Source organism: Petromyzon marinus, unplaced genomic scaffold, assembly GCF_048934315.1.
Source record: "Petromyzon marinus isolate PM22_M1 ecotype Great Lakes invasive population unplaced genomic scaffold, UKy_Petmar_22M1.pri1.0 PM_G_Scaffold_21, whole genome shotgun sequence".
NCBI classification, from domain to species: domain Eukaryota; kingdom Metazoa; phylum Chordata; class Hyperoartia; order Petromyzontiformes; family Petromyzontidae; genus Petromyzon; species Petromyzon marinus.
The window spans coordinates 3,081,044-3,104,161 of record NW_027422773.1 but is presented as its reverse complement, the minus strand read 5'-3'; the positions used below and the strand labels follow the sequence as shown (position 1 = coordinate 3,104,161).

Below are 23,118 nucleotides of genomic sequence, written 5' to 3'. Positions count from 1 at the left end.
TGTCTGTGTGTTTGTGTCTGTGTGTGCGTGTGTGTGTCTGTGTGTGTGTCTGTGTGTCTGTGTGTGTCTGTGTGTGTGTGGAAGAGTAACGCATTGTAGTGTAGCGGTTAGCGCTACGCTACGCTACAAACCCGGCGACCCGGGTTCGATTCCCGCTCACGGCCAACACCAGTGACGATTATGTGAACCGGTCTCGGGCCTCCCCTAGGTCGACTCAGCCTCAAATGAGTACCTGGTGCGGTGTGTAAACATTGCCACTAGGGAGACAAGGCGGTCGGGCGTGGTGCTGGCCACCCACCCCCTCGTTTACCGTTCCGGCCTTCATAGGTGCTCGCTAACAGCACTTGCCCCAACAGTCTGTCAAGGCTATACGGGGGATATTTGTCTTTGTGTCTGTGTGTGTCTGTGTGTGTGTCTGTGTGTGTCTGTGTGTGTGTCTGTGTGTGTCTGTGTGTCTGTGTGCGTGTGTCTGTGTGTGTCTGTGTGTTTGTGTCTGTGTGTTTGTGTCTGTGTGTGTGTGTCTGTGTGTGTGTCCATGTGTGTGTGTCTGTGTGTGTGTACGTGTGTGTGTACGTGTGTGTACGTGTGTGTGTACGTGTGTGTGTACGTGTGTCTGTGTGCGTGTGTCTGTGTGTTTGTGTCTGTGTGTTTGTGTCTGTGTGTGTGTGTGTCTGTGTGTCTGTGTGTGTGTCTGTGTGTGTCTGTGTGTGTGTGGAAGAGTAACGCATTGTAGTGTAGCGGTTAGCGCTACGCTACGCTACAAATCCGGCGACCCGAGTTCGATTCCCGCTCACGGCCACCACCGGTGACGATTATTTGAACCGCTTCTGGGCCTCCCCTAGGTCGACTCAGCCTCAAACGAGTAACTGTTGTGGTGTGAACATCGCCACTGGGGAGACAAAGGCAGCCGGACGTGGTAGATCCAAGTCCCGGGCGAAGCCGGGTAGTACAGCTAGTCATGAATACGTAGATGAATATAGACGTGTAAGTCACGTGTGACTGTATATATTCATTCCTCCATGGCTCGATACTGACGTGTAGATGGTGTGGATATTCTTATTTTCTGTCTGCAGCTGACGCTGGTCTGATGGAGCAAAGGCAGTCAGCACAGCAGCTGGGTACGACAAGTCAACAATGCGACCAGCGTGCATACAGCACGGATCGGACTGGACATTTGACACAGCACCAGAGAACTCGCACAGGAGAGAAACCCTTCAAGTGCACTGTGTGTGACAAGGCATTTTCAGATTCATCGACTCTTAAAAAACACCAGAGAACACACACAGGAGAGAAACCCTTCAAGTGCACTGTGTGTGGGAAGGCATTGTCACAGTCATCTGCTCTTAAAATTCACCAGAGAACACACACGGGAGAGAAACCCTTCAAGTGCAGTGTGTGTGGGAAGACATTTTCAGATTCATCTGCTCTTAAAACACACCAGAGAACACACACGGGAGAGAAACCTTTCAAGTGCAGTGTGTGTGGGAAGGCATTTTCAGATTCATCTACTCTTAAAAAACACCAGAGAACACACACGGGAGAGAAACCCTTCGAGTACAGTGTGTGGGGGAAGGCATTTTCAGATTCATTTGCTCTTAAAACACACCAGGGAACACACACGGGAGAGAAACCCTTCAAGTGCAGTGTGTGTGGGAAGACTTTTTCAGATTCATCTACTCTTAAAAAACACCAGAGAACACACACGGGAGAGAAACCCTTCGAGTACAGTGTGTGGGGGAAGGCATTTTCAGATTCATTTGCTCTTAAAACACACCAGGGAACACACACGGGAGAGAAACCCTTCAAGTGCAGTGTGTGTGGGAAGACTTTTTCAGATTAATCTACTCTTAAAAAACACCAGAGACCACACACGGGAGAGAAACCCTTCAGGTGCAGTGTGTGTCGGAAGACATTTTCAGGTTAATTTGCTCTTAAAACACACCAGAGAACACACACGGGAGAGAAACCCTTCAAGTGCAGTGTGTGTGGAAAGACATTTTCAGATTCATCTGCTCTTAAAACACACCAGAGAACACACACGGGAGAGAAACCCTTCAAGTGCAGTGTGTGTGGGAAGACATTTTCAGATTAATCTACTACACACCAGAGAACACACACGGGAGAGAAACCCTTCAGGTGCAGTGTGTGTCGGAAGACATTTTCAGGTTCATTTGCTCTTAAAACACACCAGGGAACACACACGGGAGAGAAACCCTTCAAGTGCAGTGTGTGTGGGAAGACATTTTCAGATTCATTTGCTCTAAAAACACACCAGAGAACACACACGGGAGAGAAACCCTTCAAGTGCAGTGTGTGTGGAAAGGCATTTTCACAGTCATTTGCTCTTCAAAGACACCAGAGAACACACACGGGAGAGAAACCCTTCAAATGCACTGTGTGTGGGAAGACTTTTTCAGTTTCATCTGCTCTTAAAACACACCAGAGAACACACACGGGAGAGAAACCCTTCAAGTGCAGTGTGTGTGGGAAGGCATTTTCACGGTCATCTGCTCTTAAAACACACCAGATAACACACACGGGAGAGAAACCCTTCAAGTGCAGTGTGTGTGGGAAGGCATTTTCACGGTCATCTGCTCTTAAAAAACACCAGAGAACACACATGGGAGAGAAACCCTTCAAGTGCAGTGTGTGTGGGAAGGCATTTCCAAATTCATCAAATCTTCAAGTACACCAGAGAACACAGAAGCATCAGAAGATCCACAAGGAGTGGAGTCTGAAATCAGCTTGTGAAAGTCAAAGTGCCGCAAATAGCCCATCCCTCATGAAACACGAACCGGAAGAAAATCCCAGCTTGGACACTTTTAAAGGTATCGAGGTGCAATATGAAGAGGTGATGGTGAAATGTGAAGAAGTGATGGTGAAGAGCGAAGAAGTGAAGGTAAAATGTGAAGATGAAGATTCAACTCCAAAATGGGACCTTCACATCGATGGAGGCAACGTGAAGCAGGAGGTGAATTCTGACTGTGAGGCAGAGCGAGGCAACTCCCAGCAGTTTGTGGAAGTGGAGGTGTGGGTGGACTTCCTCCGAGACAATACAAAGTCAAGTGGAGACCCGGTAGATGTGTAAGCCAGAGACGATGTCGCTCCAATAGATGCACCTTTGTCATGGGTCTTTAATGACAAGAATGTGAAGTTGAACACTCATTTCCTAGGTTCAACCTGCAGAGTAAGGGCGGCCAGTCTTTGTGGACCTGTGGGTTGGGTAGATCTCTCACCCGGAGCGAGAGACAAGCCCCCAAGCATTCACTATGTTCTAATAATTGCATTTACACGGTGCTTGCTTAACCGCCTCAGCAACTCGGAGTTTTGTATCTCGTCTGAAGCACTCGAAGAGCATCCCCAAGTAGCAGCTGCCCCTGTGTGGCACAAGGTGGTGGCCCTGCACCAGCCTGCATGTGGACAAGAGCCTGTCAGTAGGGGGCGATGATTGATGCGTCATCTGAGTTGTGTAGTTTGTAGGCAATCTTGATTCGAAGCTTTTGTGACTGCAGGAATTCACACTCTCTCTCTCTCGTTATTTCGGTAAAGTCACCACGTGGGTAGAAACATAACAGATCACGGCGTTTAGATCACAACACAAGCAATCGTCATCAGGTGGGACAACCACAGCAAGAGAAACTGCTGAAGTAGTAGGCGCCTACTACTTCAGCAGTTTCCTCTTATTGTTGCTGTGCTTGTCCTACCTGATGACGATTGCTTGTGTTGCGATCTAAACGCCGTGACCTATTATTTGTAGTGTAATGTTTAGAATTTGCTACATTTTGACCCAAACGCCAGCATGCAACGGCCTACTCGTTTTGAATGCCGCAATAGTACGTTGTACATACACTTTTGATTTAAAGCTTTCGTGACTGCAGGGATTCATATTCTTGGTTCTTTTGGTAAAGTCACGTAGAAGGGAAACAATAAAATAATACAAATATAAAACAATAGAATTCTCACGACGTTTCGACTGCAGTGAGAATTTTATTGTTTTATATTTTTATTATTTTATTGTTTCCCTTCTACGTGACTTTACCGACAGAACCAAGAATATGTACATACACTGTTAAGCAGACGGTGCGTATTTTTAAAAATAGATTCTTGTGAATACGATGGAACCTGATCCAGGATATTTCACTGCAGTAATAAAATTGTGTTAATATGCCTGTCAATAATTAAGAATGAATACTTGTCTGATTGTGCGTGTACATTTAAAAAAATTTCTATGAGTGTCAAACATTGATTAAGTGTTCAAATCTAGATCAAGTGATGTTAGGACAAAGTGTGTGTGTGTTTGGAAGTAACCTGTACAGAGAACTCAGGTGAGACACGTTGTTCTTGTGATACAGGTCAAAGGGTACTTTTGTGTTTCACGAAGCGTCTGCCTCTGGAGCAACTCATTGTCTTTGAAATAGGGAGCACGCTCAGATCATTCATCAGTTACAAGGCATACCACTTAAAAGTTACACATAGCGGAGATACATTTTCTACAACACGAAGTAGTTTTGTCTTACGTGTTGACGTAGATATTGTCTAACTAGGACTAGAAATGCTCCTTGATGATTGACGTCTGGATGTTCGTTACCCATCGGTTGAAGCAAACCCCACTGCTGTTGTTGAGACGCTGTGCACCAATAAGGGTCCAACATATTGACGGCCTTCAGGCCAGTAAAGTCACAACATTTGCACATGACGGACGCATTCACGCAAGTACCCCATGCTCCGTTTTGAAGTTTTAAAATGAAGCATCTTTGAATTGTGTTGTGTTTTGAATTAGATGATTTTATTTCTTCATTAAAAGCTTGAATCAATTTACATCTGGAAGGCTTCATTGCAAAGGACATTTCGTGTGAATTTTCTCTCGTCGTTAAGTAGATGGCCTTGCCGGGGGTTCGGTTCGATGCGGACTTTCACCTGTTTGGGATTGCAGGATCGAGATAAGGCGACACGGAGCTGCTGGCCGTCTGCAGATCGATTCCAACGTAATCGAACGTCTGTCCCTGCGCCTCCGTCGTCCATGCAGGGGGTGCGTAGGTTTGCAGCGCCCCCTGCATGAAAACAACGGAAAGTGCAGCGCTCATCACAGATAGATAAAGTTGTGCGCTTATATTTAAAATGTTATTCTTTTATAAGGTGATGTTGAAATCGAAAAGTGTTTGGCCAGGTCATGATTTCAATCAGATTGATTCATTTATTATGAACCACATCTGAGCTTTTGTGGTCCTGTTGAGCTAAAGTTGGAAAAAGTCCGTGACTATAACTTCGCTCAATATTGTAATTGTGTTTCTATTATTTAGTTATTGTTTAATACAAACTACTTCAGATAATGGGTTTCAAGATGTACTTGAATGGCACGTTCGTTGTTCCGGTGTTTAATGGCTTGGACGTCATGGCAAATGGCTTCCATCGATGTGGAAGTCAATGGTGGATGATAATTTGACATTTCGGTGTTGATTTGGAGTAGATTGTTTAACTGTTGCATACCGAGAGGTGAAATGCTTTGCCGAGTACCTGAACTGTTTGACCAAGTGAATTCATGAAGAGTTCGATACGAGTCTGAGCGTTAATATTCTTGCGGAACGACAAAGGTCTGATATTTTAAACATTCCTGATCGTACGTTTATTGCGACAATGTTCAAGGGGAACACGTGTGGAGGCGAGTTCCGGGTGAAGTCTCCCCTTACCTGGCAACCATGGTGGCTGTCCGCTGATCGCTCTCGCTCCGTCACAGCTACTAGCTGTAGGGATCGGGACTCTCCATGCTGGCGCTGTTTTAATTCACAGCGCCAAGAGCGGAGAGCCTCATCCCTGCAGTGCCCTCCTGTTGTGCCGCAGCATTTACCGCGTAACGAGGCAGTGTTTTCATGAGCAGTGCGTTCCAGTACACACCCACACGAGCGAACCATGTGCAACAGTGTGCGTACATACAGACACGAACAAACACGCGGGTGCACATACACACACGAGCGCTTACTTGCATACACGGATGAGTGGAGGTGCACGCACGAGTGTGGTCACCACCTGGCTAGCTACACTAGTCACGTGATAACTAGTATACTAAACTATACACTACACTATACACTACTATACACTTATACACTACACTATACACTACACTACTATACACTACACTATGCACTACACTAAACACTTATACACTACACTACTATACACTACACTATACACTTATAGACTAAAATATACACTACTATACACTATACAATACACTATTATACACTACACTATTATACACTACACTATGCACTTATACACTACAATATACACTACAATATCCACTACTATACACTACACTGTACACTACACTATACACTACAATATACACTACACTATACACTACAATATACACTACTATACACTACACTCTACACTACAATATGCACTACACTATACACTACAATATACATACACTATACACTACACTATACACTACTATACACTACACTATACTATACACTACAATATATACTACAATATGTACTACTATACACTACTATACACTACACTATACACTACAATATGTACTACTATACACTACACTACTATACACTACACTATACACTACACAACTATACACTACTATACACTACACTATACACTTATACACTACAATATACACTACAATATACGCTTCAATATACACTACACTATACACTACTATACACTAATATACACTACACTATACACTACTATACACTACACTATACACTACTATACACTACACTACTGTACACTACTATACACTACACTATACACTACACACTCGTACTGTACTAGTATACTACACTATACACTACACTACTATACACTACTATACACTACACTATACACTTATACACTACACTGTACACTACTATACACTACACTATACACAACTATACACTACACTATACACTACTATACACTACACTATACACTACACTACACACTACTATACACTACACACTATACACTACACTAGTGCTGCACACACACTACACTAGTGCTGCACTAGTCCCCAAACTGCAAAGACAAAGGCTCCCCAATGTAGACTGACGCATCCACAGACCCACACGTGGACCCACGGACTCGCACAGAAACCCACGGACTCATCGACTCCCACTGGGCGTGCGCTGTTAGCGAGCACCGGTGAGGGTCGCGATGGAACACCACCAGGGGCTGGTGTGGACAGAACCACGGCTGGCCGCTCGTCTCTCAAATTCTGATGTTAGCACCCCCACCCACCTCACCACCTCCTTAATTATGGCTGAGTCCACCTAAGTGACGCTCAGGACTGCTTCAGGTAAGGGGCGGACCTTAAATGACGTCACGCGATTTTAGAGGATTTTTGACCCCCCCCCCGCCCCCATCGTCACACGACGTCACAAAGTCAGACCCCTCCCCCTCAAATATGACGTCACAAAGCTCTGCCCCCCTCCGCCCTCCCCCCCCCAAAAAAGGTAAAACATGCTTCAAATCGCTTTAAACTATTGTTGTCATTGTAGTGCGTAGTTAATGTGGCGCTGCATACTGATGTAGGTAGAAAACATTTATTACAAAGTCTTATTAAGTAGAACGTGTTTATATTTATTTAAAGTTGCGCAATTTGATGTGACGTCACTTTTCTCAAACCCCCCCCCCCCCTTGTCACACATCGTCACAAACGTCTGACCCCCCCCCCCCCCTAGGTGCGTGACGTCATTCACGGACGGCCCCTAATTGTCGCTGGCATTGGCCGTGAGCGAGAATGGTGCAGCGCCGCTAACCGCTACGCCGTGATGGTGCCCTTACCTGCATGAACGGAGACGCGGTCAGACGATGGGTGAGCCGTTGGTGCGGGCAGGACGAGTGATCTCGGGCGTACCTCCTGACGTGGAAGGCGAGGGAGGTCGGAGTGCGCGTGTGAAGAGAGACGGCAAGGGGCGGGAGGAGAGGGGGGCCATCGGACTGAGCGGAAGCAGGAGGACGAGGGCAGGAGAGGCAGCGGAGCCGTGGAGGAGTCTGGGCGCGCTTGATGGTGAAAGTTGACGTGGACGCACGCTGCGGAAGAGAAGAAAATCTTCACGCTCGGCGCCACACACAGCCAGACGTAGCTCACCTCATCCGTCTTGCTGACGATGTGAAGGACGACTAGACTCTGATTGTCTTGTAGCTCTGTGGAAAGAAGGAGAGGTGTCTTGGGTCCAACAAGGCCCTCTGCCACCGGTGTGGGCGGGGGGGTACCCTAGTGGAGGGCTGAGCGTGGGAGTGAGTCGAGGGGAGGGTGAGTGGTGGTTGACATGAATTTGAATTCTTATACATGCTATGTATTGTAACGTTTATTGTCGTATGGGTTTACATATGGTAGAACATATAGGCTATTAGACGAGGACCAATTCAGTGCTAACATCGTTAACACGGACCCAAAGCGTCATCAGGGACCAACATCGTCAACAGGGATGCTCGCCTTGTCAATAGAGACCCACATCAAAAGGGACGCGCTCACCTCTTTAATCCGGACCCATATCTTCAATCGGGACCCATATCATCAACAGTGACCCACAACATGAATATGGACATTCACCTCGTCAGTAGGGACCCACATCGTCAACAGTGACCCACAACATGAATATGGACACTCACCTCGTCAGTAGGGACCCACATCGTCAACAGTGACCCACAACATGAATATGGACACTCACCTCGTCAGTAGGGACCCACATCGTCAACAGTGACCCACAACATGAATATGGACACGTTTTTGTTTTGTTGCGGTTGCACCCGAGTCAAGGGCCGCACGGCTCACAGGGCTATACACCTGACACGTGAAACTTAAATTAAACTGAAGACGACGTCTCGCCAGCATGCATCTATCCTCCACGCGTGGCTTCTGTCACGCGGCTTCCACGATTTCGCCTGAGAGTCTCCCGCCGCGTGCCCCCATAGGTCTTCTCCATCGGTCGCTCGACTCACGTAGACCATTCATCCGCGTGGTCCACGTGGTCAAAGAAGAAGTTGGTACCAGCCAAGACAGCACAACGCCAGTAACACAGACTCATGTTAATGGTCGATAAGAGTGAAGTACAGTACGTCATAACCCACTCATTTCAAATGCTTGCCACATTATTCGTTGCTATTGGTCACCTAAAGAACTTGGAATTGCTAATGCTGTGCCACCTCAGGTTCTAAGGCAAAGTGAAATGTCTGCTCTGGGCCGGTCAAGGACACCATTTCTGGGATGAAACTATCACATTCACGACACGTGATAAAGCATAAAAGCGGTATGCACTGCTGTAACCTTAGCAGGTACCACCACAGTCAGTATGCACTGTTGTAGTGAAAGCAGGTACCACCACAGTATGCCCTGCTGTAGTGAAAGTAGGTACCACTAGTCAGTATACCTGCTGTAATCATAGCAGGTACCACCACAGCCAGTATGCACTGCTGTTATAATAGCATAAAAAATATAACGATACTATCATAGAATGTTAACTAAACGAGCATACATTTTTAACTAATTTAGGATCAACATTAAACTTAATGAGTATGGATAAATGTACCGCATTAGCATACAGATTAAAATTAATTAGCATACCAAAATTTGCATAGGACAACCGTTGACCAATCGCTGCGCACCATCGCCCGAGACGCTCCCAGGTTTGCCTCTCGACCAATCGGATCGCTGGCCCTCCCCCCCTCCCCACTTTGGCACGCGGCGACCAATCAGATCGCGGGAAGGACGCTACCATTTTTAATGCCCTACGCTGAACGCCGCGCGCCCATGTGCGTGTGAGTGTTTAGTTTTAATTATTTTAATCATTAAAGTTCGCGAGTGTCAAGGTAAGCTACGTTGACTTTGTTTTTTAAAGCATTTTCTCAAGAGAACCGTTGTTGTTGCTGCTGCGGCTGTTGTTGTGAAAGGCCCGGTACACCCTGAGGCCTTGCCTAGACTAGGACAGCCTTGATGTCACGTGGGTCCACACTCTTTGTGTCTTTCGGTAAAGTCACGTTAAGTTTAATTTAAAATTTTAATTAAGTTGATTGAAACTTATACCTACGTATTTTTTTATAAATGAATATTTTTTATAATTTAAATTAAGTTTATTTTATGTTATACCTACGTTAAATTAAATTTTGTAATAAATTAAATTTCATTTAAATTTATTTTATTTCATACCTATGTAAAATAAAATTGAAAATTTTAATAAATTAAATTTATTTAAATTAATTTTATTTTCTACCTACGTTAAATTACATTTTTAATAAATTAAATTTATTTTATTTAAATTTATTTTATACCTACGTTACATTTTTTATAAATCATTTTTTAATTTATTTTATTTTATACCTACGTTAAATTAAATGTTTTAATAAATGTAATTTATTTTATTTAAATTGCATTTATTTTATTTAATACCAACGTTTAATTTTTAAAATAAATAACATTTTATTTAAATTAATTTTATTTTATACCTACGTTAAATTAAATTTTTAATAAATTAAATTATTTTATTTAAATACTTTTTTTAATAAATTACATTTATTTTATTTAAATTACATTTATTTTATACCTACGTTAAATTAAATTGTTTTAATCAAATTTATTTTACATGTACAGTCATTTTAACTGCTCTGACTGCTACAAGCTAAGTGAGGCCTGGAAGCATATTATTAAGTAATACATTTTACAATTGCTTATAGAGGAACCCCATACTAATGAACTGACTACGTATCTATATAATTAAAAGACCGCATGCAGATATCGCAAAAGCGGACCCCGTTGTCAATGATATAATTCGATGTACATACAGCAGTTGCTGTATGTTGCTGTATGTACATTAAAATTACACCGATTGTAATACGTCACCAAAGACGACACAATTTTAATTTGACCCCCGGGTCTGATCGCGTTAACTGTGCAGGTGGCGGGTCGAGAGGTGACTTGCACGTGTGTGCAGCTTGTTGAATATTGACGTGCGATGACTTGTGGAGAGGGAGAATGATGATGATGGCGATGCAAGTCTTGAAGTCTGACGCTGTTCTCCGAGTCGTGTAGCCGACCGCGTGCCACTTTGGGGATTGCGTAATGTCATTTTAGTTTCCTCTGTGGAACTTTTTATTTTGTTGATCCTAACGATGTAACTAACGTAGGGCGGGCTTGGGAGCGGCGTTGACGATGTGTTTTGGCGTTGCACCAACCAGTACCTTTGCATTCAGAAGTTGGAGGTGCTTTGATTGTTACAGCGAGAGGTGGAATCTTCACCGCCATCGTCATGGGTTTAAGTGGGCACGGAGCCCGTCAAGGGAATGGGTAGGTAGAGGAATGGGGTTGGAGAGTATACACAACTTGCATTTCTAGTAATTTCAACAATATATGGGCATGCACATCATTAACAGTATCCTGATTGATGAGCAAAACAAAATCGCAATTTAATCGTGAATCTATTGTCATAAATGAGTCTGAAATATGAATAGTCATGCTCAAAACTGCATTCCTATTATAAAAAAATCATTGTACCCCCATTCATGATGACAATTCCAATATGGTCATTATGATGCTCAGAATTACACTTATATTCTCAGAATCATGAACATTTATTAAAACAGCAGTGTGCTCAAAATGCTCATTTAACAATTTCAACATGTACACAATCAATTCCAAGATTCTAATCAAAGTAAGTCCTATGTATCGTGGTGTTTTCATGCTTATACATTATTGCGCGCCCCCCCAAAAAAATATACAAAAGTCTATTTTTATAATGTTTGCACGGTGTACAGTCTGGAAATTACCCACATGGCAAATTTCCAGCTTGGTGCGTGTCGGGAAGTACGCTAAACATTTTGAACAGACGCACACATTCACAACTTTGCCTTTGGTATATATGGAGATTAGTAATAAATTGTTAATTTAACTACTTTCAAGTTGACGGATTGGAAATAGGAATAGCACTGGCTCACCACGGGGCTTATCGCGTGGTATCTGGGCACTTTATTTGAAACGTAAACCCCACAGTTTGTGAGTACAATTCCTCGCAAGTTGCGTCCACAGAGACAGACAGACAATGAGGTTTCTAGGTAAGAGTAAGAAATTAATCTACGTGTCGAGGAGAGACGAGAGAGCCAAGAGGTCACCTCGGGAGACGGGGCGACGCGTCAACCTTAGTCATGTGACTGAAGGAGTGTGGGCGTGCCGTGCGTACGTGTGTGTGTACCGTGTTGGTGTGTGTACTGTGCGTGTGTGTGTACTGTGCGTGTGTGTGTGTACCGTGTGTGTGTGTGTACTGTGTGTGTGTACTGTGTGTGTGTGTACTGTGCGTGTGTGTGTACTGTGCGTGTGTCGTGTGTGTGTGTACCGTGTGTGTACTGTGCGTGTGTGTGTACTGTGCGTGTGTACTGTGCATGTGTGTGTACCGTGTGTGTGTGTGTACCGTGCGTGTGTGTACTGTGCGTGTGTGTGTGTACTGTGTGTGTGTACTGTGCCTGCGTGTGTACTGTGTGTGTGTACTGTGCGTGTGTGTGTATTGTGTGTGTGTGTACCGTGTGTGTGTACACTGTGTGTGTGTGTACCGTGTGTGTGTAACGTGTGTGGCGGTAGTCTAGCGGTTAGTGCGCTGCTCTACAAACATGACGACCCCAGTTTGATTCCCGCTCACAGCCAACACCCAGTGACGATTCTTTAGGATATGTTTTTCAAACGAACAGTTGTTTGGGTTGCGTTGTGTTCATTAAAGTTACTTGCAATTCAAATACAGGTGTGTTTTTGGTGGTTGTGATGCCAGACGATAACATTGTGAGGAGCAATGCCTGAATCCTTACCCTTGGGGTTCCTCTAGAAATGGCAAAAAGTCACTGAGAGTGGCCACGTGGAGGAGAGGCTGCTACTCTGTACAGAGCTGGACCGGTACCGCCTGGATCTCTGTGGCATTCAGGAGATCCAGTGGACCGGCTCTGACTCCAATCATCATGAGGGGTGCAGAGTCCTCCACTCGGGGCAGGAGACTGCCAAACAACAAGGAGTGGCTCTTATTCTGAAAAAAAGAATGAAGGCGGCGTGGGAAGGTGGCGGCGAGGTGTGGGAAGCTGTAAGCCCCAGGCTACTTTGGGCTCGCCTCCCCATCAACAGGAGGCAGAGAATGGTGGTGGTGGTGGCTGCTTACGCCCCCACCGAAGACGAACATCAGTGGAGGGATGGAGGCAAGCCCGTGGATTCAGATTCCTTCTATGACCTCCTGTCACAGGTGTTAGCTAAAAGTGGCCCCTCGGGATAGAGTCATCCTGTTGGGTGACTTCAATGCCCGACTTAGTCATGATGCTGGCACCTGGTCTGGAGCGATTGGAAGGCATGGGCCAGATCAACTCAATAACAACGGTAGGAGGCTGTTAGACTTATGTGCAGCCTGTGGGCTTGTCATTGCCAACACGCTGTTCTGGCATCTGTGCATCCAGACAACATCGTGGATTCACGCCGGGTCCAAGCAAGAACATCCGCTGGACTATATAGCAGTGGACCAGCGAATGCAGGCCCATGTCCTTGACACCAGAACCTACAGTGCTGCTGACCTCACTGACCATTAGCATTTCATATGTAAGATCTGTGGGCTGGGTAAATCTGTGAACAGGAGCGAGGGACAATTAAGCTCCCAAGCATTCACTACGTTATAAACAACATATTTGCACTCATAAGTCGCTTGCCTAATTGCCTCAGCAACTCGGTGTTTCGTATCAAAACTCAACTCAAACAATCGAAGGGTGCCCCCTAAGTGGCAGCTGCCCCTGTGTGGCACAAGGTGGCCCTGCACCGGCCTGCACGTGGCATGAGTCTGTCAGTAGGGGGCGATCATTGACGCGTCATCTACGTTGTGGAGTTTCCGGATAATGTTTTGGAATTAACCACAATTTTGACGGTGACATCAACATGCAATGACCTGTGCGTTGTGAGTGACACAATACTCTGTTTTACATCCGCTGTGAAGCAGACAGCGCATATTGTGGTGAATGTTACTGGGGTAGCCAGGTGTGCCTGTCGGATTTGAACTTTGAACCTCTGCAACAAATAGAGAATGTGCTACCATATTCCTGGTTCTTTCGGTAAAGTCACGTAGATAGAAAAAAAAAATGTACAAAATAAAATATTAAAAAAATTAAAAAATACAATTTTTTTAAAATAAATTGATAAGATGCCATGGGTCGACTGACTCAGATGACTGGCCAATGCACCGACTTTGCCCCCCACTACCCACACACACACAGTGTACGTACACGTACACACACAGTGTGTACGTGTACGTACACACAGTGTGTACGTGTACGTACACAGTGTATACACACAGTGTGTACGTACTGAGCAGATGAAGGTGGCCAGACATGATTCTAGACACGCCACCGCCTGTTTACCCAGTGACAGTGTACAGTTTGTGTTTGCAGTAACGTCTATTAACTCTGTTGAACACGGAGGTTATATCATAACAATAGTTTACTTTTGTTTTCCTCTGGAACTCTTTATAATAATGGAAACAAGAAGTTAACAGCACACACACATTCAGCTGAAGTCGGAACTGTTCATCCCAGCATTCAAGGACATCTGAGCCTGGATTGACACCTCTGCCTAACACAAATACTATTTTTTTCAACACCCTTTGCTATGTCAGCTGAATATAGCTCTCATAAATATTCCTTTTGTAGCCAGACAGCCGAAATTGTGTGCTCGGAGTTTTTGGTGAACATTCATTTTGAATATACGAGGGCTTCCAGGCATGTTTATAACCATTTGCCCTCTCATTGTGTGCCATAACAGCCCTGTGATGAATTTGGGACACTTTTTCACTACATCATGAATATATGAATATAGACGTGTAAGTCACATGTGACTTTATATGCATTCCTCTGTGCCTCGATACTGTCGTGTAGATGGTATGGATATTATTTTTTTCTGTCTGCAGCTGACGCTGGTCTGATGGAGCAAAGGCAGTCAGCACAGCAGCTCGGTAGGACAAGGCAACAATGCGACCAGCGTGCATACAGCACGGATCGTACTGGAGATTTCACATGGCACCAGAGAACTCACACAGGAGAGAAACCCTTCAAGTGCAGTGTGTGTGGGGAGGCATTTGCACGTTCATTTACTCTTGTAGAACACCAGAGAACACACACAGGAGAGAAACCCTTCAAGTGCACTGTGTGTGGGAAGGTGTTTGCACATTCATCTACTCTTGGAACACACCAGAGAACACACACGGGAGAGAAACCCTTCAAGTGCAGTGTTTGTGGGAAGGCATTTACACAGTCATCTGTTCTTGTAGAACACCAGAGAACACACACGGGAGAGAAACCCTTCAAGTGCAGTGTGTGTGGGAAGGCGTTTGCACAGTCATCTGCTCTTGTAACACACCAGAGAACACACACAGGAGAGAAACCCTTCAAGTGCAGTGTGTGTAACAAGGCATTTGCACGGTCATCTGCTCTTAAAATACACCAGAGAACACACACAGGAGAGAAACCCTTCAAGTGCAGTGTGTGTGGGAAGGCGTTTGCACGTTCATCTACTCTTGTAACACACCAGAGAACACACACGGGAGAGAAACCCTTCAGGTGCACTCTGTGCAGGAAGGCGTTTTCACAGCAACCACATCTTCAAGTACACCAGAGAACACGGAAGCATCTGAAGATCCACAAGGAGTGGAGTCTGAAATCAGCTTGTGTAAGTCAAAGTGCCGCAATGAGTCCATCCCTCATGAAACAAGAACCGGAAGAAAATCCCAGCTTGGACACTTTTAAAGGTATCGAGGTGAAATATGAAGAGGTGATGGTGAAGAGGGAAGAAGTGATGGTGAAGAGCGAAAAAGTGAAGGTGAAATGTGAAGAAGTGATGGTGAAGAGCGAAGAAGTGAAGGTAAAATGTGAAGATGAAGATTCAACTCCAAAATTGGACCTTCACATAAATGGAGGCAACGTGAAGCAGGAGGAGAATTCTGACTGAGGCAGAGCGAGGCAACTCCCAGCATTTTGTGGAAGTGGAGGTGTGGGTGGACTTCCGAGACAATACAAAGTCAAGTGGAGACCCGGTAGATGTGTAAGCCAGAGACGATGTCGCTACAATAGATGCACCTTTGTCACAATCCTTTAATGACAAGAATGTGAAGTTGAACACTCAGCTCCTAGGTTCAACCTGCAGAGTAAGAGCGGCCAGTCTTTGTGGACCTGTGGGTTGGGTCAATCTCTCACCAGGAGCGAGAGCCAATAAGCTCCCAAGCATTCACAATGTTCTCATAATAATTGCTTTTACGCGTTGCTTGTTTAATTGCCTCGGCAACTCTGAGTTTCGTGTTTCGTCTGAGACTCTCGAAGAGCATCCCCAAGTAGCAGCTGCCCCTGTGTGGCACAGGGTGGTGGCCCTGCACCGGCCTGCATGTGGACAAGAGCCTGTCAGTAGGGGGCGATGATTGATGCGTCATCTCGGTTGTGTAGTTTGTAGGCAATCTTGATTTGAAGCTTTTGTGACTGCAGGAATCCACACTGTCTAATTATTTCGGTAGAGTCATCACGTGGGTAGAAACATAACAGATCACGGCGTTTAGATCACAACACGAACAATCGTCATCAGGTGGGACAACCACAGCAGCAAGAAGACAACTGCTGAAGTAGTAGGTGCCTACTTCAGCAGTTTTGTCGTCTTGCTGCTGTGGTTGTCTCACCTGATAACAATTGCTTGTGTTGCGATCTAAACTCCGTTATCTATTATTTGTAGCTAATGTTTATAATTTGCTACATTTTGACCCAGATGCCAGCATGCAATGGCCTACTTTTGAATGACACTACAATAGTACGTTGTACATACACTGTTAAGCAGGCGGTGCGTATTTTAAAAATAGCTTCTTGTTAATACGATGTAACCTGATGCAGTATATTTCACTGCAGTAATTAAATTTTGTTAATATGCCTGTCAATAATTACGAATGAATACTTGTCTGTGCGTATTTTAAATGTTATTCTTTTATAAGGTGATGTTGATATCGAAAACTGACACATAACCGGCGTGCCATTAATAGGAAATTAACTCTGCTTATTGGAATCAATGTATTCATATATGTTGATAAACTGTTTTCAAGCAGATTTTGTCTCTAACGGCGAATACAGGGACCACGTGATTGTTTAAAAATGTATTTGATTATAACTATAATTGCCTACAATTCGTCATGTGTAGCTTATTTAGACTATAATTTATTCACTACCCAAAATGTATTTACTTGAAAACATAGAGCTGATATTTGTAAGCAATGTCTGTTATTTATACGTTTGAAAAAAAATATTTGCACATATTTAACTTGTTCAGATACAAGGTGAATTCACAAGGCTTTGTAAAAAATCCAATATTTCAGAATTTTGCCTTAACGGAGAATATTTTTTAAAAGGTTGGTAAAAATAAAGATTCAGAAGTATATATTGTGCCGTGTCTACAATTTTACTGTAAAGTGGAATTGGTAAAAACAATTGATGGTTCAATGAGCCACTCTGTCTACGGGAAAGCTACCCATACGGATGCTTATCTGAAACCGGATTCCCACCACCATCCATCCCAGAAGAATTCCCTCATCAAGATTCTGCACTATAGAGCCCAATGCATATCCGACCAGGAACACATAGCCAGTGATCTCAAGCATGTACACCAAGCTCTTACAATCCGCAAAGCTATTACTCCAACCATGAAGAAGGACCCTCTTGAGGAGCATTTCAAAACCATCACTTTGCCCTACATTGCGGGGATCACAAAAAAATCTCCAAAATCTTGAATAAACACAAGATCCAGGTCCGATTCAACACATTACATAAAATCCGTGATCTGGTCCCGTCTGTAAAAGATGTGATTCCGGACATACAGTACCCTGGCGTCTACAAATTAAGTTGCCTCTGTGGTAGTAGTTACATTGGAGAAACCAAATTACATGTCTCGGACCTCATTCGTGAACAGAATGCAGACCTAAAACACGGTAGGACCAACACCTCGGCCGTGGCAGATCACTGTTATAATTCAGTAGGCTCACATGACATTGACTTCTCCAAGACAGAGGTTCTTTGCAATCCATCTGGCTACCATGAGAGATTCGTTCATGAGGCCATCCACATATACACAGAGACAATTTCAACCGAGAGGAAGAAATTGTGGCTTAGCAATCATTGGAAGGATTTGATAAACCATTTCGGGTCTTAATTGATTGTTCACGCTTACGGTGGCTTTCAGACCGCATTCCATTATTTTCATCTCCCCCCACCTCTATTCCGAACATAGATGGACTTGTCCATCTGAACAAACTGTCAAATCGCTCTCCGTGGTGCTAACGTTAAAAAAGCCCGCCACTTTTTTCAAAATTTCTTGCTGTGGTTTTCACACCTGACGTCGATTGCTTCTCGTGTTGCAGTCGAAACGTCGTGATAATTTTATTGTTTTATATTTTTATTATTTGATTGTTTCCCTTCTACGTGGTGGTGACTTTACCGAAAGAACCAAGAACATGAATTCCTCGCAGTCACGAAGCTTTAAATGAACATTTATTATTACTTCGTTAACATCTTTCACTTTCGCACGCCGCTAATTTTTCGCGACAAGAGGTTTCATTACCACAGGTGACACGTGCAGTGGGTCCAAGACGAGGCGAGACGGTTCGCTGGAGGCAACACATTTATTCAACAAGGGAACCACAGCACAGAGGGGTGACGACCCCTCACAGCCGATAACCTCAGGAGGCAGTCCCTCCACACTACGGTGCCCTTACTCTGGTTCTAGCGCTAACCCTACACTGGTTATGTCTGAACCCGACCCTAGCCAGGGTCACAGGGCTCTTCGCTTCAGGGTCTTCAGGGTCTTCAGGGTCTTCAGGGTAGCGCTCAGAGACTTCTTCAGAGCTTCAGGTGGACGAGGACCGCCAAACCCGTTCAGGGGTCCGGCTTTTATCCCCGTTCCAGGGTCTCTCCGCCCCTGGCCAAGCCTTCTGGAACTCTCTAGGGGGCCCTGGAACATCCCCCCCCCACCCCCCCTGGGGTCTGGGGGCCCTGTTCGTCACACCTGGTCTGTACACCACCCCCTGTTGACGCATGTCCGCTATTACAGGTCAGCTCCCGTGGTAATACACATACAGCCCAACAATGGCGCTACATCATCCCCCCCCCCCCCCCCCCCCGTAGCATCCAGCCGTCTGCTACGTTCACAGGAAGCCCTAGACGCATGCACGAATATGCTCAAGGTGCCATGTCATACGTTTGAGCGTATGGATGTCCCCGACTTATTTATTACCTTTACATGTAATCCAACTTGGCCTGAGATAAAACAAAAATAATAATAACTTTCATTCGGCCAGACACCCAGCCGTCGATACGACTTCACAGCCAGGGTGTTCAGACAAAAGCAAGTCAAATTCATCGAGAGCATTCACTGAGAGTCGTGTTTTTTGGAGAAACAAGATGCTGGATGTACTCAACTGAGTGGCAGAAACGAGGACTTCCACATCATAGGGGTTTCCCCTTTTTTTGTGGCAACAAAACTGAAACCTTTTGGCGTCCTCTGGTCGAGCACCAATTGGGTCGAGGCTCTCAAGAAAGCCGTCCCTTGGTGTGGAACAAGCGGTTTCAAGGACAATGCCACATATATATTATCATAGTGCGTGATTTTTTGTTTGCATTTTGACTGCAGGTATTGTGGTTAATGCTGTAATATGAATCCTTGTAAAAAGGTTTCAGTTTTGTTGCCAGAAAAAAGGGGAAAAACCCCTTATATTTTGGTACTGCCAAAGGAGGTCTAATGATGTAGATGACTTCCCCACGCTCATATTTTAATCTGGCTGAAAGAAAAAAATCATCCAATCCAAATCGATGTTATATCTGTCGAGTTTCCAAATCCAGAGGAAGACCCACCACCCAGCCCCACCTCACCACCCTACACCTCACCACCAAGCCCCTCCTCACCACCCTACACCTCACCACCCAGCCCCTCCTCACCACCCTACACCTCACCACCCAGCCCCTCCTCACCACCCTACACCTCATCTGCTCCTCCTCACCCTGCATCTCCCCTCCAGCTGGTGTATCTCAGCCATGATGTCGTCTATCTGCTTGAGAATCTGGCACTCCTCCACCCTCTTGAGACTCGCCACCCTCTCCTCCTCCTCCTCCTCGACCTCGTCGCCCGACTTGCAGTCGCCATCATCGGCTGCACTGCGTGATCTCCGTAGTCCCCTCCTCCTCCTCCTCTTCTTCTTCTTCCTCCTCCTCGTCTTCCTCTCCTCCTCCTTCTCCTCCTCCTCGTTGTCCGCCGCCTCCTCCTCGTCTCGTGCTCTGTCGACGCCCGGCTGCAGGCGGCTGGCGCGAAACTTCAGCAGCAGCCTGCGGACACCCCCCGGAGACTCCACCACCTCCTCCTCCTCGTCCCTCCGCTCCTTCACCTCGTCACCCTCCACCACCACCTCCCCCTCCTCCTCCTCGTCGTCCGTCCGCTCCTTCACCTCGTCACCCTCCACCACCACCTCCCCCTCCTCCTCCTCGTCCCTCCGCTCCTTCGCCTCGTCACCCTCCACCACCACCTCCTCCTCCTCGTCCCTCCGCTCCTTCACCTCGTTACCCTCCACCACCACCTCCCCCTCCTCCTCCTCGTCGTCCCTCCGCTCCTTCACCTCGTCATCCACCACCACCTCCTCCTCCTCGTCCCTCCGCTCCTTCGCCTCGTCACCCTCCACCACCACCTTCTCATCCCTCCGCTCCTTCACCTCGTTGCCCTCCACCACCACTTCCCCCTCCTCCTCCTCCTCGTCGTCCCTCCGCTCCTTCACCTCGTCATCCTCCACCACCACCTCCCCCTCCTCCTCCTCATCGTCCCTCCGCTCCTTCACCTCGTCACCCTCCACCACCACCTCCCCCTCCTCCTCCTCGTCGTCCCTCCGCTCCTTCGCCTCGTCCCCCTCCACCACCTCCTCCGGCGATGACGATGACGATGATGAAGACGACGACGACGACGATGCGTCCGAGAACGACCAACAGCTGGACGACGATGACGACGCTCTCTGCTGCCGGTATTGTTGCTGAATTTGTTTCCGTCGCTGCCGCTGCTTCTCCAGGGCGCGACCCCGGCGCCTCTCGGTGGGCGGCGGCGGCTCAGCCAGCGGCCGCGGCATCAGCGAGGAGAAGTGGAACGTCGCCTCACGCGGGGGCGAGCCCCGCTTGCCCGCGACCGCCGGCGCCGGTGGCGGCGGCGGAAGAGGAGCCGGCGGCGATGGAGGAGACGGAGGAGGCGGAGGAGGCGGAGGAGCGCGGCAGGTAGAGGAGCCCGGGCAGGGATCGGGATTCGGTCCCGCCGGGCAATCCGCCGCCGCCGCCACCTCCCGCCGCTTGCTTAGCGGCGACCGCCCGGCCAAAACCTCCTCCTCTTCCTCCTCCGCCTTCATCACCGCCTCGGCCTCCTCTTCCCCTCCTCTCGCTCCGCCTCCTCCTCCTCCGCCCCTCCTGCTGCTCGCCCTCCTGCCCACGCCCTGCCACCAAAAGTCGAAGTGTCTCTTCCACGCCGCACGTGGTTCAACCGCGGCCTCCCTGCGTCTCTCCGCCTCCTCCACCTCCTCCTTGTCCGCCGTCTCGTCGGCACCGAGCGCCGGCCCCGACTCTCTGCCGCCGTCTCCGCGCTCCGGGGCGACCCTCGGGCCGATTCCCGGCGTCAGCGTCGGCCGGGCGCCGCCGCCGCCGCCACCGTGGGAGCTCTCCTGGGGGGGGCGCCGCCGCCGCCGGAGTCTCCCGGCGGCGGCGCCCCCCCTCGAGAGCCCGGAACTTCACGGGGCGACGAAGACGACGGCCGCGGCGGGGAGGCCCCGGCGTGGGCCCCGGCCCCCCGGCGTCGTCGTGGAGCGGGCGAGCGACCTTGGAGGGCGCCGCGTGAGACTCGGCTCCTCCTCCTCCTCCGGCGTCATCCGCGGAGCGCTTGGGCACCCGGATGGGCCGGGAGGAGCGAGCCCTCACGGAGGGGGCGGCCGTGGCCGTCGCCGTGGTCGGGGTCAGGGCCCGAGCCGGGGGAGGCCTTCTGGGAGGCCGCTGGTGAGGGGGGAGGGCCGGAGGAGAGGGAGGAGACGCGGGATCAGATTCCAGCATTCAGCACGCAAACATCCCGGTAGTGGTGGTGGTATTGGTGGTAGCAGTGGTGGTCAGTGATTGTAGTGATGTTGGTAATGGTGGTGGTGATGGTAGTGTATGGTAGTAGTGGTGGTGGAGGTAATGGTGGAAGTGGTGGTAGAAGTGGTGGTGGTGATGGTGCTAGTGGTGGTGGTAGTAGTAGTGGTGGTGTAATGGTGGTGGTAGCGTTGCTGGTAGTAGTGGTGGTAATGGTGGTGGTGGTAGTGATGGCAGTGTATGGTAGTAGTGGTGGTAATGGTGGAAGTGGTGGAAGTGGTGGTGGTGATGGTGCTAGTGGTGGTGGTAGTAGTGGTGGTGTAATGGTGGTGGTAGTGTTGGTGGTAGTAGTGGTGGTAATGGTGGTGGTGTCCGGCAAAACAACCCCCTACCTCCTTGTGGTGCCGGACGGGCAACGCTGCCGTGGGCAGTGCCGGGGGGGAGGGCCAATTCGGATTGGCCTTTCCCCTCATGGCGTTTATAACCACGACAGCGGCTAAGTGGGGGCTCTGGACAGGTGTGAGGGACTGGTAACCCCTCCACCTCCAATTAATTACCACTAAACCACGACCACAACATATTATAAATAAGCTTGTGCCGGAGGCCCCGGGGGGACAGGCATCTATGACGTCTCCTGGCCAAACCCCATTTGGCGGAGCCAGGAGACTGAATCCTTCCCCTCGGTGCTCCTCCATAAACAACAAAAAAAAACACTACGTGTGGCCACGTGGAATGTTCGAACGCTCACTGTGGAGGAGAGGCTGCCACTCCTCTGTCAAGAGCTAGACCGGTACCGCCTGGATCTCTGTGGTAATAAGGAGGTCCGGTGGACCGGCTCTGGCTCCTGCCACCATGAGGGGTGGACAGTCCTCTACTCAGGGCAGGAGACTGCCAAACAACAGGGTGTGGCTCTTCTTCTGAATAAAAGAATGAAGGGGGCGTGGGAGCGTGGTGATGAGGTGTGGGAAGCTGTAAGCCCCAGGAAACTTTGGGCTCGCCTTCCCA

General features: G+C 47.6%; 1 protein-coding gene across 1 annotated transcript; it reads left to right on the top strand.

The window, feature by feature from the left end:
• The first annotated feature begins 9,727 nt into the window (after positions 1–9,727).
• On the top strand, positions 9,728–16,338 carry LOC142912586 (uncharacterized). The gene is made up of 3 exons (XM_076060722.1): positions 9,728–9,819; positions 14,919–15,868; positions 16,324–16,338. Exons 2-3 carry the CDS (start codon positions 14,933–14,935, stop codon positions 16,336–16,338), a joined length of 951 nt encoding a protein of 316 aa, XP_075916837.1. The 5' UTR covers positions 9,728–9,819; positions 14,919–14,932.
• Positions 16,339–23,118: the final 6,780 nt, after the last annotated feature.